This window comes from Canis lupus, chromosome 26 (assembly GCF_048164855.1).
Source record: "Canis lupus baileyi chromosome 26, mCanLup2.hap1, whole genome shotgun sequence".
NCBI classification, from domain to species: domain Eukaryota; kingdom Metazoa; phylum Chordata; class Mammalia; order Carnivora; family Canidae; genus Canis; species Canis lupus.
Window position 1 is genome coordinate 43698140 of NC_132863.1, and position 18044 is coordinate 43716183.

The window sequence follows — 18044 nt, forward strand, 5'->3', positions numbered from 1 at the left end:
CTCTCCTCAAGGGCCTGTCTTGCTTTCCAGCCCACATCCTGGCTGTGTCCACACCTTGTTTCCCCCTTTAGACCTTAACCATGGCAGACAGTATCCATTCACCGATAAAATCATCCCTCCTGGAGACATCCTTGCTTGAAAGGTCTGATATGGAGCCCTGGCAACTGCATTATTTTAAAGTTCGCCTGGTGGTTGTTTCCCTGGCCAGGTCTGGGTGCTGCCGCCCTGGAGCAGACAGTGTGGTACTCCGTGGAGAGCGGATATTCATAAACTCTGGAGGATTAACTGGAATCCAGTCATAGGCACAGCCTCCAAGGCTGAGGGCCACCACGGGTCTGCTCACCTCCTGCTGCCCCATGGGACCCTCATCCCCAGTGGCATGTCCTGCGACAGGACCCTGCTCCCTCCCCACCCCCATAATCCCTTCACTTGACACCTTTCCAGCCTCTCTGCCTGTCTGGCTCACTGCTGCATCCCCAGCATCATCGGATGAACACATTAACCACCCAGATTCAAATCACAGCCCCAGATCCCTAGAGAACTTCAGAATCGCCTGGGAGGCTCGCTGATAGTGCAGATTCCCAGGGTCCCCGGCAGGACTCAGAGACCGCAGTATAACTGACACGGGGCCTGGGAATCTGCGTTCTAACCTGCTTCCCCATCCCGTGTTGGGGGTCTGAGTGAAGGGCTGCCATTTAGGGGTGCAGGGGGATTGCCTGCATGCTGTGGGGGCAGCCTTTGTTGTGTGAGGGTAACCTGCAACGTGACATGTGGACTCCGCGGTGACATTTCCTTCCCTTGGCTCTTCCTTTTCCCCTCCAAGGCCCTCTTCACGATTCCCAGACCAGCTCGGGCCTCATTGCCAACCCTGCCTTCCCAGGTGTATGACGTGCCGGCCCAGAGCCGGGGCCCCCCAGCTCTGAAGGTGAGTGTGGCCTTCCCAGCATCACACAGATTGCTCTTCTGCTTCCTGCCTCTCCTTCCACCTGTCACTGAGCATCTCTTAGGGGGCAGGTTCCCAGGTGGCTCCTCCCTGGGCTCTGGGGACAGGCCGGTAGGTCATCTCTAACCTTGGCTTCCTGTGATGCTCTCACCCCCTCCCACACTTCCGGCCTGGCTTTTGCTCCAGGGCAGGTGTGACCCTCATCTGGCCCATGGATGAGCACACTTGCTCCCTTTGTCATGACAGATGCCGGAAGCACAGGCTGCCCCCACACAGGACAAGCAGAGTTGAGGCACTGGCTTCGGGCACCAAAGTCTTAAATAAAGACACACATGCTGGACTCATATCACTCACCTCACTCACCTCACCCTCATCCTGGGCCTCTCACCCTTGTCTTTTTTTTTTTTTAAAGATTTTTTTAATTTTTATTTATTTATGATAGTCACAGAGAGAGAGAGAGAGAGGCAGAGACACAGGCAGAGGGAGAAGCAGGCTCCATGCACCGGGAGCCTGACGTGGGATTCGATCCCGGGTCTCCAGGATCGCGCCCTGGGCCAAAGGCAGGCGCTAAACCACTGCGCCACCCAGGGATCCCTCACCCTTGTCTTTATTGAAAATAGTGAGGTTTTGTTCATCGTGATTTTTTTGCATTAATTGTGATTTTTTTTAATGTTGCATCACATTGTTATTTACCTTAATGATTGAGAATTTTGGTGCTCTCTCAACTGCTGTGGCCAAGGCAGCTGCTTCTCTTCCTTCTCCCTGGTCCCCACCCGAGAAGACGCCATCTCTAGCACAGCCACCCCCTGTGCTTGGCCATCAGATTCCCACCCTTAGCTTTCCCTGAGCTGGAGTTGGCCCCTGTGCACTAGGACACTATGCTCAGGTGGCATGATTCGTCCCTGAAGGTCCTGCTGGGGCACTCTCCATTCTGCTTGAGGGGGATGAAGTACACCCCACCCTTCCCCAGTGAGGAGGAGTTGGTAGGAAACCCACATTTCAGCTCTCTCCAAAGCAACCCCCTCTCCAGAGTCCAGCTCTTTCTTTGCAGAACCCTGTTTCCTACTTTCTTTCCCCTCACTTTGGAACACGGCACCTACTTTTCACATCCTGATATATGTATTTTCTAATTGCTGTACAAAAAAAAAAAAAAAAGCACATCATCTGTCCAGAACCATGTCTTATGCTCCTTACTGGGTGTCTATATGTCATATGGCCCAGTGTCCTGGTGGTTATTCTGTGAATATTTGCAGGATGATGACACAACCTACAAGCACCAGGAAAATTTCTGCTGAGAAAAACAAACAAAAAAGATGGAAGCATATTAAGTCACAGTTTCATGTATTCCTTTTTAAGTCCATGCTAAGGCTAACCTACAGATGCAAATGAGCCACCCTATAGTTTGTCCCCAGCTTCCGTCAAGAGGGCATCTTCTTTTTTTTTTTTTTTAAGATTTTATTTATTTATTTATTTATGAGAGACAGAGAGAGAAAGAGGCAGAGGGAGAAGCAGGCTCCCCACAGGGAGCCCGATGTGGGACTCGGTCCCAGGACCCCAGGATCACAACCTGAGCCGAAGGCAGATGCTCAACCACTGAGCCACCCAGGCATCCCAAGAAGGTATCTTTTTAAAGCACAAAGTCTGTTGTTGAAAACAACCACATAAACTTCCACCATGTGAGCATCATGACCGAGAGCCCCCCAAATCTTTGGTGTTCTGTATTCTCTTTTGGAAAGAACGCTTGCAGTGGGTAGTTTGTGATGTGTATCCATCAGGAAGGAAAACTCCAAGTTATCCTTTTCCATCTTTCCCCAGGAGCCAGAGAAGCAGCAGTTATATGATATACCCGCCAGCCCCAAAAGGGCAGCACTTGGCTCCATGACCAGCCCACCAGGTGTAAGTATGATGAGGCCCAGAGATTCGATACTAGGAAAATGTGAGCATCCTCCAGGATGTTTTATTAACATGGCCAAAACTGGGAATGCAAATTCCTCATAACAGAGCTTATTTCCTTTGAACCCCCTGCTGGCCGTGGTGTTCAGGAACAGGGCGAGCAATGTGCTTTGGGCAAGTCCTCTTACCTTCTCCGTGCCTCAGTTTCTTATAACAAACTAATTGTGAGGACTGAGATCATTCCTGCAGAGGACCTAGTACAGATACAGTGCTTGGCACAGAGCAAAAGCTCAGTAGATCTTAGGTAAATGCTTCTTCTTCCTCGCCTTCCACACACTCCAGAGATGGGTTGTGTTAAAATGGGTTTTTATCTGTTTATAGAGGACATGTCTTAATTTGAAAATCTGGAATCCATGTTCATTATCGAATGCATTTAAAAATACATATACCTATGCCCAAGGTCATTGGGGAAGGCCTTTAGAAAGTGATGGCATCTCTGCAGCATCGTGAGGGATGCATAGAGGTTTGTTAGAGGGAAAGGAAGGGGTCGGGAGGGCAGGTAGAACAGAAGGACTGGTTTGGGCAAAATGAACTATAATGGGCTAAGTGAGCATTTGGAGTTCAGGGGATGGTGAACAGCCAGGGTGACTGAGCCCACAGGGAGGCTGGTGGCAGGTGTGGTGGGGAGGCTTAAAGGCGGATACAACCAGATTATGAAGGGCCTTGAGCGATGATGGCAATGGGGAGCTGCTGAAGACACTTGAGTGGGGGAGTGACCATCAGATTTGTAAGAAGCACGCAACCCAGCACTTAGTAGGTCCTCAGCGTAATGCACATTTGTCAGACGAGTCGCTCGAACCCTCTTTTTATTGCTGCTGACCTGGGCATCTTTGTGGGGCTCTTCGCAGAGGCAGAGCGCTGCCGCGATGTCGGCGATCGCCACGAGGCAAGGCAGCTACAGCACGTTGCCGAGCCCCCAGAAGTCGGAATGGATCTATGACACGCCAGTGTCTCCAGAAAAAGCTGATGGCAGAAATGCATCTCTAGGCAGCTTTGTGGAAGAATCAGAGCCCCACACTCCCCCCAGGTATATGTCCAGCTTCCAGAATCCTCCAAATAGCAGAGCAAGGTCCCTCAATCCACACCTGCATAAAAACGTGCCCATGCAGAAAAAACTCAGCCTTCCAGAAATTCCTTGCTACAAATTTCTGGCTCCCAGGGACACGATCCCCTTGGACGAGAGTGCAGGCTACAAGGTCCCTTCGAGCTTTCTGATTCCCCGGGTGGAACAGCAGAACACCAAGCCAAACATTTATGACACCCCGAAAGTGGTGGCCGGGGGCCGACGGGCCGCGACCGAGCTGGGGACAGTGAACGGGCCTTCGGAGAACACGGACCGCAAATCCGCGTGGCCCTCAGGACAGGCACCATCGCTGTCCCCGGACCCCGACAGGCTGTCCGTTTCCAGCTGTGACAGCAGAGCCAGCGTTGTGTCCTCGTGCTCATCCACGTCCACGGACTCCTCGTCCAGCTCCTGCTCGGAGGACTCAGGCAAGGAGCTCTCGTTGGACCCAGACCTGGCCAGGGAGACGGTAGCGGCACTTCAGCAGCAGGTGGCCGGCTCGGTCGCCGGCCTGATGCTCTTTGTCAGCAGGAAGTGGAGGTTCCGAGACTACCTGGAGGCCAACCTCGGCGCCATCCGCACGGCTGCCCACCGCGTGGAGGAGTCTCTGAGAGCATTCCTGGAGTTCGCCCGCGGCGTCCAGGGGAGCGCCTGTAACCTCAGCGACACCACCCTGCAGGCCAGGATCCGGGACCAGCTACAGACCATCTCCAACTCCTACCAGATCCTGCTCGGGACAAAGGAAAGCCTGGACAGCTGCAACTGGTCTCTGGAAGTCCTTGTGACCGACAAGGTCCAAAACAACCCGGATGACCTCGAGCGCTTTGTCATGGTGGCACGGATGGTTCCAGAAGACATCAAGAGGTTTGCCTCCATCGTCATTGCCAATGGGAAGCTCCTTTTCAAGCAGAACTGCGAGAAGGAAGATACCTTGCCCATGACCCCCCATGCACCATTGAAGCTTGCAAAATGCCTCCAGCTTCCCCAAAGGGAGATTGAATCATATCAGAGCAGCGTTCCTGTTCACAAACAAAAGGAAAGTGTACACTCCCCAGAGCTACTGAAGAAAAACGGGACAATTATCCGCGAACCGGTGAGTTCAGCGTGGTGTTATAAGGATGCTTTCAAATTTTATCTGGAGTGGTCACCCATCAGTTAGATGCTAAGAATATTTCACTGATTAATTATTAGATAGTTCAATAATTGGATTATTGTCTTCCAATAATTGTTGAGAGATGTTGGTTCCATTTAAAAAAAAAATAAAATTCATGAAAGTAATGTTCCAGATGAAATCTTATTAAGAAGTAAGATAAACACTTTAATATATTTTTTAAAGATTTTATTTATTTATTCATGAGAGACACACAGAGAGAGGCAGAGACGTAGGCAGAGGAAGAAGCAGGCTCCATGCAGGGAGCCCGATGTGGGACTTGATCCCGGGACTCCGGGATCACACCCTGAGCTGAAGGCAGATGCTCAACCCACTGAGCCACCCAGGCATCCCTAAACACTTTAATATTAAGGCACAACGGATGTCTTCAGGAAACTTGGTGTCTTGGGATTTGTCTCTAATACTGGGGTTAGGGAGGACTTTGAAAACCTTTTGAAATCTGTTCTTTGAGCACCTTTTTTAATCTCACCAATGAGTTTCCTTGCATTTTTGAAAGTTTCAGATTTAATCATTTTCTTTGTGTTTCTTAGAAACAGAAGAGGAAGTGTAAACACTCTTCCAAGTTGTGCATGATCTTAGCAGCCTCCAGACTGCAGTTACTGTTAGAAATTCTTTGCTGCATGAGTTCAGATGCTATAGAAAGAGAACCTCTGGTTCAAGGATTTCGAGGATCAAGGATCAAGAGGCACAGCACATACTGAGAGGGCTGTCTCAACATGACTTGGCCCTTTACCCCCAATCTTGCATGGTATTCTGACAAAATGCCTGGTAGTCGGTGTAACAGCTTCTACACATTCTCAGAGAAGCTAGAAACTTGGATAATTTTTAATTATCCAAGTTTAATTATAATTTAAAAATATAGATATAAAGAGATATAGTACACATTAATATAAATATATGTATACTTTTTTAAAAACCCATGTGTCCTTATATGAAGCCATATTGGTAGGAAAAATTCAGCCCTTGGTCTTGCAAAGTCTCCTTTGCTAAGAAAAGGCATCAGACCTCTGAAACTAATAATATACTATATGTCAATTGATTGATTTTAAATTTTAAAAGGGAAGGGCATCTGGAGGCAGAACCATTGGCAAAACTATAAAGAGAATTGTTGAGGCACCCCAGGTGGGTTTAGCGCCACCTTCAGCCTAGGGCGTGATCCTGGAGACCTGGGATCGAGTCCCATGTCAGGTTCCCTGCATGGGGCCTGCTTTCTCCCTCTGCCTGTATCTATGCCTGTGTGTGTGTGTGTGTGTGTGTGTGTGTGTGTGTGTGTGTGTGTCTCACGAATAAATAAATAAAATCCTTAAAAAAGAGAGAGAATTGTTCAGGTTTTAAAGTGGACATAAATACCTCTATACCGTGTAAAAACCATTCAAGTTGGTAATCAGGAGGGATTTTATTTTTCAGAAGTTGCCTAACCTAGAAAAGACAGAAAAATCCATCTCAGAAGGAAGGTTGGATGAAAACAAAAACTTTGAAGCACAGGTAAGTGATGGTGCTGAGTCTGCCTGGTACTTGTGACTCACACGCTTTGTCCCTAGAGATGTCTTCTGCTCTGAACAAGTCAGCATGAGAGCCACGACCCACTTGGGAGTAGATGTTTTTATGATAGTTTTTCCCATTTGCAGTAGAAGGACCCCTGGAGATGAGCAGGCCCGATGCACCCCAGTAGGGTGGAGCATGATTTTCTAACCATTAGGGACATAGTTCTCGGTGGCCTGCAGGTTTATCATGGGTGGGACTGACATGGCTTTCAATAGCATGTACTCACATTTCCTTTTTGTATTCTCTTTTAATGCTTCTGATCACGATAGAAAAACCATTTTGGTTTGGGGCTTGTTTATCATCAACTCTTTGACACTTAATGTACCTTCCTTTTTTTTTTTTTTTTTTTTTTAGTTAAAGATGTTATCATTGTGCTTATTTTTATTGGTTACCTTCTACTGGTGGCAAGTGACAATGACTTTCCAGTTACCAATTTGAAAAGTTTCCATTAAACTAATATATATAAAACCAGTGGATTATGTTAAAGACGCAAATGAAGCAAGTCAAGGTCAAGAGGGAGGCAAATAGGGCCTAACTTGTGAAGGTCATCTGAGTACCTGAAGCCTGAGGACCAGTGAACCAGATTAGCTCCCTGGCTAGGGGTGCATGGGGGTGGAAGAGGCAAGAACAGAGATGTCTGATGACATGGGAAGACCATTTGTCTTCTCAGGGGGTAAAATGGACCAAGAACTCTAGGCTGGAAGCCCTAGGTCAGGGTGCCAGCATGGTCAGATCCTGGTGATCTATCTTCTCGTTGTGTCTTCTCAAGGCAGAAAGCAGAGAAGGGAAGCGAGCTCTGGCGAGGGCACTCATTCCATCACGGGGCCACATCCAAATGACCTCATCCAATCCCAGTGAACTCCCAAGGGCTCATCTCCTACTACCTTCATGTTAGGGGATGGAGTTTCAACATATGAAGTGGAGGAAGCGTGAAAAATCAGACCTTAACACCATCTGAGTGCTTTGAGGCTGCAAGTTTTGAGACGGCAGGTGGATGAGAGAGCATGCAGATTAATGAAAAGATTAAGACATTCAGACCTAACTGACTCAGTTCAGAACTCCAGCTCTTCTTTTCACTGAAGGAATGACCATGGGCAGCCCCCTCACTTCAGAGAGTGCCCATCGCCCCACCTGTAACCTAACAAAGGAGCTTTGGATCATTACCTGGAGTGGTTGCCACTAAGTTAGATACTGAGAATCTTTCAACAATGCCTAGGCTTTGGGAAGACACTGGCTCCATATTTTAGAAAATGAAACTCAAGAGAGTAAAATTCTAGATGAAAACTTTTTTTAAAGATTTTATTTATTTATTTAGAAGAGAGAGAGAGAGAGAGAGGCAGAGACACAGGCAGAGGGAGAAGCAGCCTCCCTGCAGGGAGCTGATGAGGGACTCGATCCCAGGACCCCGGGATCACGCCCTGAGCCGAAGGCAGATGCTCAAACACTGAGCCACCCAGGCGTCTCTCATTTTATTTTATTTTTTAAGTTATAGATTGAGTCATTGTCAATGTGCTTCTTAGAAGGGGCTGCTAATGGTTTGTTGAGGGTATTGAATAGGATTTTATATATTTAACATGTGAGGTTATATATACAATGCAATAGATAAGACTGTATATATAAATACTATAATTTGGCAGCCCTGGTGGCCTAGCTCCTTGCATGGAGCCTGCTTCTCCCTCTGCCTGTGTCTCTGCCTCTCTCTCTCTCTGTGTCTCTCATGAATAAATAAATAAAATCTTTTTAAAAAAAAGAAAAGTAAATACTATAATTTACATGTAAGTGCTTTGAAAACATTGATTTGTTAGGCAAATGGTGCACTGTGGGGCTTCCCAAGCAAAACTATATTTTTTCTTATAAAAAGCCTAGGAAGTTGAGCACACCAGAAGAAGGGAGACAACCACAGCCTGGTGACCAGACGTGTCTCTTATCAATTGTTTTCCTCCCTTCTCCAGAATCCGAGCTCCCTCTCCTTGAGTCAGCAGAATCCTGAGAAGAGATTCCACCTCTCTGAACACTGCCACCTCTACTTCGGGGCGCTCTTCAAAGCCATCGGCGTGTTTAACAGCACCCTCAGCAACAGCCAGCCCCCCGAGATCTTCATCACGCAGAGCAAGCTGGTCATCATGGTGGGCCAGAAGCTGGTGGACACGCTGTGCAAGGAGACCCAGGAGAGGGACGTGCGCAACGAGATCCTCTGCGGCAGCAGTCACCTCTGCAGCCTGCTCAAGAACCTTGCCCTGGCCACCAAGCATGCCGTGCTCAAGTACCCCAGCCCTGCAGCCCTGGGGCATCTCCAGGCAGAGGCCCAGAAGCTGGAGCAACACACTCGCCAATTCAGAGGGATGTTGGAATGAGCCTCCTTCTCTCTCTTTCTCCCTGCTGAGCCCCCAGCCCCAACCTGTGCCACCCTGTCCTATGGGAAAAGCCAGCCGGGGAGGGTGCAGTGATGAAGCTGGTATTACCAAGTGGCTAAACAACCCAGGACATTGACTTATCCCATGGACAGCCAGGTAGTAAATAAGGACCTTGCTAAGGTTTTAGCATGGCATGTGGGGTCAGTGTATGAAGTGACGTTGTAGAAACCAGTGTTACATTGGTTGAATGTATACCTGTTTTAAATTCATTCATTCTATGCTTATTTATTGGGCACCTACTATGTGTCAGGTTCTAGGTGGTGGGCATATAGTAGGGAATTAGAGGCCTTGCCTTCAGGAAGCTTACAATCTAGTGGAGAGACAGAAGATAAGTGATGAAGAATTACATGCATGATATGTCAGGTGCTAGGAAGACAGTAAAGGAGGAAAGACTTATTTTCAAATGATGAATTTCTGTTGCATCCGTTAGCAAATGTAAGTTTTTTATTTTGGACTTAATTAATTCTGTAAGATTTGGTACAAATTATGTATCTGCATCTTACACTATATATATAGAATATATATATCCTATTCTATATACATATAGAATAGGATATATATATTCTATTTTATCTTAACCAAGTTAAAGATTCATGCTATATTTAAAACATAACATGTTCTGTTGGGTTCCTCATTAATTTATTTTGTATATAATAGTCTATGTTGATAAATTCAGTATGTTTACTCGTAAAAGGCTTGTAGTTCAACAGTCTCAGATCTGTGACCTTTTATAACGTTATGTAAATATAATCATGAATCGAAACATCCTTTGTAGCAATCCTTTCTTTGGAAGAGTTGGTGATCCATGCCACCCAGGTTCTGGCACCAAAGCAAAGCCACCAGTGTTTACTTTTCTTATTCAAATGCTTCTCCCCAAGGTGCACAAGGAGATGTAGTAGAGGCCAAGCGCTCATGCACAAGGCTAGTACAGCAAAAGCAAAGCCATCACCCGTGGTGGTGCAACCAAGAGGTGTAATGTGGACAGGATACTCACTGCTGGGCATGGATCTGAAAGTGGTGCAGAGCTCCCCTCACGTCAAACCACCTCCTCTTCCTCTCCTTGCAGCTGGGTCTTCAGCTCATGTTGCTATGGTTGCACCATCTCTACTTCACCTCAAGTGAAGGCCCGCGTCTCCTTTACGCATCGGCCACTAAACACCTTGGTAGCCTGGAAACAGCATCCTCAGGCCGGAAGGCATCTAAAATGTCACCAGCTCCTGCTCCTGCCAGCTATTCTGCACTTGGCAGGCACTTCGAAATGGTTGACTCTTAGATGACTGGTTGTTTTCACCGAGTTACTCCTAGGATCTCAAAAGAAGGACCACCATCTTTGTGAGGCTTGTTTGGTTCTCTACACTAGAACAGAGAGGCCACATTCTTTGAACAGCTGTGATCTGTATCGGTTGGGACTCCTTCTAAGTCCTATCCAATCTTTCTTAAGCAATAAAGGAAATGTATTGACTCAAGTATCTAAAAATAACCCAGGGGCAGACTGGCTTCAAGGCCAGCTGATATGGGTGCCCAGTTTCTCAGCCCCACTTTCTCTGTGTTAAGTCTCATGATTGCAAGGTGGCTCCCCCAAGCTATGCCCTTGGATTGTGGCCAGAAGAAAAGAAAGAGCCTTGATTCTGCTTGGAGTGGCTGCTTGCCCCTGAAAGCCCCACAACAAACAGGGCTTGTAGTACCCAGATTGACCTACACTTGGGATTCACCCCTGTGCTCTCTTGCGCGCGCTCTCACTCTCTCTCTCCCCACTGTGTCCTAAGAGAAGGAAAAGAATAGCCCTGCCAAGAACTATGATATGCCCTAGATCCCTCTGCTTTAAATGAACAAGTTTACCTGCCAGTTTCATGGATGTTGAGAGAAGACACAAGATTCTGGGATCAGAGATCATGTCTGAGGTCCCCAGGATGACCCCTAGGTCCAATGATTTGAAAGGAGGAATCCTAAGACTCAACATTATGTTCATACTCATGGCTATGATCTATTGCAATGAAAGGAAACAGCAAAGGGAAAAGAAAAACTCAAAAAGTGCAGGGCGAAGGAATACCAGGTTCAAAAGGCCAAGCGTCCTCTCTCCATGGTCACACAGGACCATTTTAATTCCCTCAGCAACAAATTGTGACAGCACCCGTGAGATGTTGCCAGCTGGGGCAGCTCACAAGAGCCTCACATCCAGGGTTACCATGGAGCTGATCACATAAGCAGCCTCTACATGGCACATTCTCAAATTCCAGACTCTCAGAAGGAAAGCAAGTGTCCAGCATGAACCACATTGTTCGTACAGTTTAGGCATGCTGACCCCTTCTCATCAACTCTGGGGAGGGTGAGAACCCTCCCCAAATCCAAGTTTTCATAAACAACAAGAGGCCAACCTTGCAAGCCAGCCTTTCTAAGGATACTATTCAGGCCTGCGATGTCAACTCTTCTGCCCTGAGGCAAAGGATTTTCCTTACCGCCTTGCCAGCAGCTTATGCTTCATCTTTACATCATGTCCCCCTCACCTCAAGTCCCAGGGCAGAGCAAAGGAAGGCACAGGTGATGCTGTGCACACTCTGGGTTTGTGTCAAAGCCAAAGAACTCTGAGCAGAGGCAATCCCAGTCTTTCATAATGGTCTCTGCACAGACCTGGCCCAGCTTTGCCTCAGAAAAAACATTATCGTTATTATTCTAGACGGCAAACAAACCCGCCTTTCTGCTCTGGAGGGAGACATTATCTCTATCTTCCAAGGGTGTTCGCTAAAAACCACCTTGAAGAGGTAATTCAGAACAAAATGGCATCGATGCATCTGTTCAGAGGACACACAAAAATGCAAGAGACCCCAGAGAACTGTGTCTCAACAGAGACCCCAACCCAAGTTGGGAGTATTTTTGGAAGAAGGGAAGGGGTGGCTGCAGGAAGGCACCAATACATGTTTACTCTGGATGGCAAGATTATTTTTGCACCATAGGAATAGCAACAGTACATATTTATTAAGTGATTACTACATTCCAGACCCTGTTCTAATTCTTTAGATGTTTTAACTCATTCAGAGCTTCATCCGTGAGGGGCTCTAACAGGTAATCAACAGCTCCCCATTGCCCTCAAAACACTATAGATGTAGGTATGTAGATAGGTAGGTAGAAAAACATATATGGAGATATATCTGCCTATCTGTACTTTTTTTCTGTATATATATGTATTTTTTAAGATTTTGTTTATTCACGAGAGACACAGAGAGAGAGAGGCAGAGACACAAGCAGAGAGAGAAGCAGGCTCCGTGTAGGGAGCCTGATGTGGGACTTGATCCTGGGACTCCAGGATCACACCCCGAACCAAAGGCAGATGCTCAACTACTGAGTCCACCCAAGTGTTCCTTTTCTGGATATATTTTGAGATGATTGTTGACAAAGTACAAAGCCATTGGGTTGAAAATATTGAAAGTTGCTGCTTTTAGCTAAATTTGTTTCCTTCCCTTTTTTTTTTTTTTTTTTTGAAAGAGGGCAGTTATGGGATGAGTTTCCACTACCTTGATAGGATAATTGCTCCTGAAAAATATTTAAAAGTAAAATAATATCACATTTTTTTAACTTTTAGCACAGTTTTGCTCGGCAGTTTTCTATAATGCCCAGAATTCTGTGCTGCTTCGTCTCAAGGTAGGAAGAGGAAATGGTGGGTGGTGTGGTGGTGCTGGTGGTAGCAACTTGACCTCAATTAAGTTAAATTTCATCAGGAGGATGGAAGTGGTGACGAACCTAGTTGAGAGATCTTCCAGTGTGACAAGTAGTAGAGAGCCATGTTTCTGGTTTGGGGGCAACTATCTTTTTTTTTATATATATATAAAACATGTTTTTAAAATTTTATATTCTCTCCAAGTATGCACCCAGGTCTCCAAAAGCTGCCCATTTACAAAAGTTGCCCATTTGTGTAGAGGACTTGCTAATGCCTTTTTCCTTTCATTCGTTCACTGAACAAATATTTATTGAGCATCTCCTATCTACCTGGCCTCTGCTGATCACTAGAGATGCTGCAGGGGACAAAACAAAGGTTCTGCAACTTGCAGCCTTCATTCCAGCTGAGGGGGATGGGAAACCAGGGCCAGGAAAAGGTGAAGTGAGAGGCACTCGCCTTGAATAAAAAATGTAGAGGGGCACCCAAACGCTTAGTAATCAAGATAAATTGTATTTTACCTTTTAAAATGCAATCTTTTAAAAATCACAATCAATACAAAGAAGTCCATGATGAACAAGACATCAAAATTTAAATTTATAATATGAGGTCAGTGGTGGTAAGTGACCATCCCTGAGCAGATGCTGAGTCACTCAGGGAGCCAACCTGGCAAACTACAGGAAAAGAGAGTTCCTGGAGAGGGAACAGCAGGGCAAGGCCCAGAAGTGGAAGCGTACCTGCAGCTCTCAAGGGACAGAAGGGGCCAGTGTGGCTGGAACCAAGAGAGGAAGGGAAAGTGGGTGACATGAGATGAAATGGGTAGCCTGAGGCCAAATCATGCAAGGCCTGTCTATTCCTGGAATGTGTTTAACATTTCCCTAAAACTGCAAATTAAAAGTTATTTTGCGGGGAGGGGCGGGGAACAGCCTGGGTGGCTCAGTGGTTTAGCACTGCCTTCAACCCAGGGCCTGATCCCGGAGACCCAGGATTGAGTCCCATGTCAGGCTCCCTGCAGGGAGCCTGCTTCTCCCTCTGCCTATGCCTCTGCCCCCCCCCTTCTCTCCCTCTGTATTGCTCATGAATAAATAAATACAATCTTTAAAAAAATTAAATTAATAAAAACTGATATCAAGTACTAACAAGGATGCAGAGCGACCGAAACTCTCATAACTGCTGATGAAAATGCAGAATTGGGACACCTGGGTGGCTCAGTGGTTGAGCATCTGCCTTGGGCTCAGGGCGTGATCCCGGGGTCCTGGGATCCAGTCTGCATTGGGCTCCCTGCATGGAGCCTGCTTCTCCCTCTGCCTGTGTCTCTGCCTCTGTGTGTGTGTGTGTCTCTCATGAATAAATAAATAAAATATTTTTTAAAGTTATTTTGGGGGGGCATCTGGATGGCTCAGTCACCATCCAGGGTCCTGAGATCAAGCCCCAGATTGGGAAATCCCTGCTTAGTAGGGAGTCTGCTTCTCCCTCTCCCTGCTGCTTCCCCCTGCTCATGTTCTCGTTCTCTCTCTCTCTCTCAAATAAATAAAATCTTTAAAAAAATAAAAGTAATTTGTTGGACTTGAATTATGTCAATTACTTCAGTTTTCCACTTTATTTTACTGTACCCTCTTTGGGACATCCTCAGAAATGCAACATTACATGATGCCGTGAACCTCTTGAAGAATCCTAACACATAACTGTCTGGTGTCGTTTTTCCATGCTAACCCTTAAAATGAGTCACTTTGTCTGTCTGCCTTGTCTGGGCAGAATTGTAAACTACAGCTTCGGAAGAGCACCGGACTGGAAATCAGACCCTCACCGGTCAGAAGGCCGACACGTTTGAGAAAGATTGTAGCAGGCAGTAGCAGTGTACGGGTTCTTAGCTTGGGCCTCACAGGGTGATGAATGAAATACACAGATGTGTAAACTGCAGCAAAATTTTCTATGTACTACTGGCTATTTTTCAGGGGAATAAGTTTTCAGTAAATTCTCTATCAGGTCCCATGACCCCACAGAGGTTAAGAAACACTGGTTTTGCTAAGGGGTGATGGTTTTCTCTTTCCTGGTTTTATTTCTCTCCCAGCCTTTAAATTCACGGTTTGACTGGGGCAAAGTTGTCACCAAAGATCCTTGTAAGGAGGGGCACCTGGGGGCTCAGTGGTTGAATGTCTGCCTTCGGCTAAGGGAGCGATCTGGGGATCCTGGGATCGAGTCCCGCATCGGGCTCCCTGCAGGGAGCCTGCTTCTCCCTCTGCCTGTGTCTCTGCCTCTCTCTGTGCCTCTCATGAGTAAATAAATAAAATCTTTTTTTTTTTACAAAAAGATCCTTGTAAGGAAATAACCTGTTACCAGTTCATTCAGCAAAGGCAGTGGAAATAGCAGCTAAGGACACCAGTGTGTCTACTGTGCCCACAACAAAATGTCTCAAATCGTGTAAAGCCCTGAATATAGCATCTGATACTCAGCCAACCCTCAATACAAATTACTTGTTATTGATGATTTTAACTCTACAAAAGCTTAAGCTGTGCATAGGCACAGACTTTATAGACACAGAGTAGCCTAAAAAAAAAAAACACAAAAACAAAAAAAAACAATATTCTAAATGAGGAAACCAGGGAGGAAGAGAGAAAAAAAATTCAGCTGCCCAAGCTTCAATGCCCACCCAGTTGGCACTGCTGGGTGTTGCAGCAGCTTTCAGGGAGAAGTTAAGGAACGTGGCATTGGTAGTCACATGGGCCTCATTTGAGAAAGCCTCTCATCTTGTACTCCTTTAACTCAACCGCTGTGTGCCCCTGACCCGAGACACCTTGTACACCTCAATCGCAGTTTTGTCATTTGGAAGATGGAAGGCATGATATCCCCAACCTCCTAAATTGTGAAGACAGAGGAAACCATGCCTCCAAATCTCCCGGGCACAGTCATGGTTTAATAAAGAATGGTTATTTTTATTTTAATTTCTCCAAACGAAGTCGGTGAGGGGCATATTTAGTAGCCAGAAAAGAGCACTGGTTTGAGAGTCTGTCTAAAGGCCTTCACGTTCATGCTACTCTGTTCCTGGTTTTCTGTCGTTTTGGGGAGAAAACTAATCTTGCAATCCAGTTCCAGCTCTCCCTCTTACTAGCTGTGGGACCTTGGGCGAGTCCTTTGATCTTTCCAGGCTTCTGGTTCCTTACTTGCAAATGGATTTTCATGGCACTTATCAGTTTTAGGGGCTGCCCAAACTGGACATGAATGTGTCTGCACTTCCTTTTTGGTTCATTGAGGAAATGACCATTGAGTGTGCCAAAGGCTCTTCCGTGCACTGAGGATATAATAGAGATGAAAATGAAGCCCCCACCTCACAGAGTCAACAATTTCTTTAGCTGGCATAAAAATACATCCCAAGGCCGTAAGAGACCAACCGATTAAAGGACTTACTTTCTTTTAATTCCCATTAATTGCAGGAACAGATAATCCAATGTTACAATCTATGAAGTTTTCATAGCCACATATTTTCTGTTCCCAACTGGGGAATGTTTTCAGGGTTGTTTTTTTTTGTGTGTGTGTGTGTCTTTGGGGGTTTTTTGTTTTTCCGTCTCACTTTGGGTCAGCAAGGTAGCATCCACTTAGGTAGGCCCACCTTACTCCCTGTGGTTGACCTTCCCCTAATGGCTATAATAATTAAAGGAACAAGTAGAAAGAAGGTCAAGAGCATGAAAGTAGACAGTCATGGATGTTAGCAGGGGGGCTGCAAGGGATCTGTGCTGTCGTTCCGAAGTAATACAACCCGTGTCTTGGAAAAGGCAGGTTGACATCAGTGCGGCTCTCATACCTGCCTCTCTTCACTCACTATACTTGCTTTTAAATAACTCCATTAAATAAAAAATAAATAAATAAATAAATAAATAAATAAATAAATAAATAAATAAACTCCATAAAAGAGGAGGCTGTGACTCCAATGCATGCAGGCACAGCATGCATTTGCTTTGCAGCATTTCCTCCGTGGACCGGACCGCGGCATTGCCAAAGTTGCAGGCCCTACCCAGACAGAGGTACTTCCCCTGCACCTCCTGCAACAGCCTTCACAGGATTGTCGTGAGCTCCGAAGTCACGGGGGTGCTCCCTAACAAGTTCTCGAGTAAACACCTAATCGTTAGCGGAAATAACAGGCGCCGTCACATGCATCGCTGATTGCACTAAGAAAATGCAGCCCTTTCCCTCGCGGTCCCGGGATGTGCCGCGCCCGGCGCCAGACACCCGGGGCGGGTGACCCCTGTGTCACCCCTGCTCCCGAAGCGCGGCGAGCCACCTCCACGGTGCAGCCGAGCCCCTGCGCCCTGCGCCCACCCGAAGGCAGGAAGGGACCTGCGGGGGCCCGGGAGACCGGGACGCTCCGCCAGCCCGGCGCGCGCAAGCACAGGCCGGCGCTCCCGCAACCCGCGCCGCTGGGGCCTCCCCGGCCCAGCGCCTAGCGACGCTCTCCATGGCAACCGGAGCTTGGCAACGGATCCGCCCCGCTGCGCGCGAGGGGCGCCTGCGTCATCCGGGCGCGCCGGAAGTGACGGCCGCAGTCGCCAGGGGCTCGCCAGGGACTTCCGGAAGTGGCGGCTGCGGGGAGTTGCTGCGGACTCGGGCTCCCGGCTCGCGATGGGTTGCGACGGAGGAACAATCCCCAAGAGACACGAACTGGTCAAGGGGCCGAAGAAGGTTGAGAAGGTCAGCGACGTGGGTCCAGGGGGGCCCGGCGGCCGTGGGGTGTCCAGGGAGCGAGGGGCGGTGGGGGTGGGGCCAGCGGGGCTCCTGACGCCGCCGTGCTGGTTGGGGGGAGACTCAGAGTTGACAGCGGTACTGCTGTCGGACCCTGCCTGCTGCCCGCTCTTAATAATGCGGGGTGGCTCGTACGTTCTCACAGCAGCCCGTGGGCACGCACTGTCGTTGCCCCGTCGCTTTTCAGACGGAGAAATCGAGGGCCCGGAGGACACAGCTGCGGGGCCGGGACTTGAAGACTGGCTGCCGTTGGTCGCCGGGGCAGGCGGCTGCTGCTCCCTGAGCCTGGTGCACGCTGGACCTCATTTTCTCCCAGAGGTTCCCTTATCCACACGAGCTCGGGCCCTAACCACCTGACTCCCCTGCACCCTGCCTTCGTGGTTGATTAGTGTCGGTCACAGAGGCAGGTGAGCTTCCCGGAGCAAAGTCTGTCTGTCCGTCCCCTGCCGCTATAGCGCACGGCCCCTGGCCCAGTAAGCTCGGTGAGTATGTGAACGAGCCGGCGGTGTTCCGAGAAGGTCGCCTGTGATCATCTCCGTGCTGCTAACAGGGGAATTGAGTGAGTGGCGTGA

The 18044-nt window shown here is 47.8% G+C and overlaps 2 protein-coding genes across 5 annotated transcripts in view; both read left to right on the forward strand.

The window, feature by feature from the left end:
* The window catches only part of CASS4 (Cas scaffold protein family member 4), a 36483-nt gene extending 26631 nt beyond the window's left edge, over positions 1–9852 (forward strand). Inside the window, exons 3-7 of the mRNA XM_072801489.1 lie at positions 824–925; positions 2759–2839; positions 3745–5052; positions 6538–6615; positions 8628–9852. Coding sequence (XP_072657590.1) covers positions 824–925; positions 2759–2839; positions 3745–5052; positions 6538–6615; positions 8628–9029 — 1971 coding nt within the window. The 3' untranslated portion in view covers positions 9030–9852. The remainder of the gene's footprint in view (positions 1–823; positions 926–2758; positions 2840–3744; positions 5053–6537; positions 6616–8627) is intronic.
* A 7399-nt stretch (positions 9853–17251) lies between these two features.
* The window catches only part of RTF2 (replication termination factor 2), a 40807-nt gene continuing 40014 nt past the window's right edge, over positions 17252–18044 (forward strand). For 3 of the 4 annotated variants that reach the window (XM_072801494.1, XM_072801495.1, XM_072801496.1), the window contains exon 1: positions 17263–17421. In XM_072801494.1, the coding sequence (XP_072657595.1) occupies positions 17353–17421 (69 nt within the window). In that variant the 5' untranslated portion in view covers positions 17263–17352. Of the gene's footprint in view, positions 17422–18044 lie in introns of all 4 variants that reach the window. The other variant, XM_072801497.1, reaches the window with a different exon arrangement.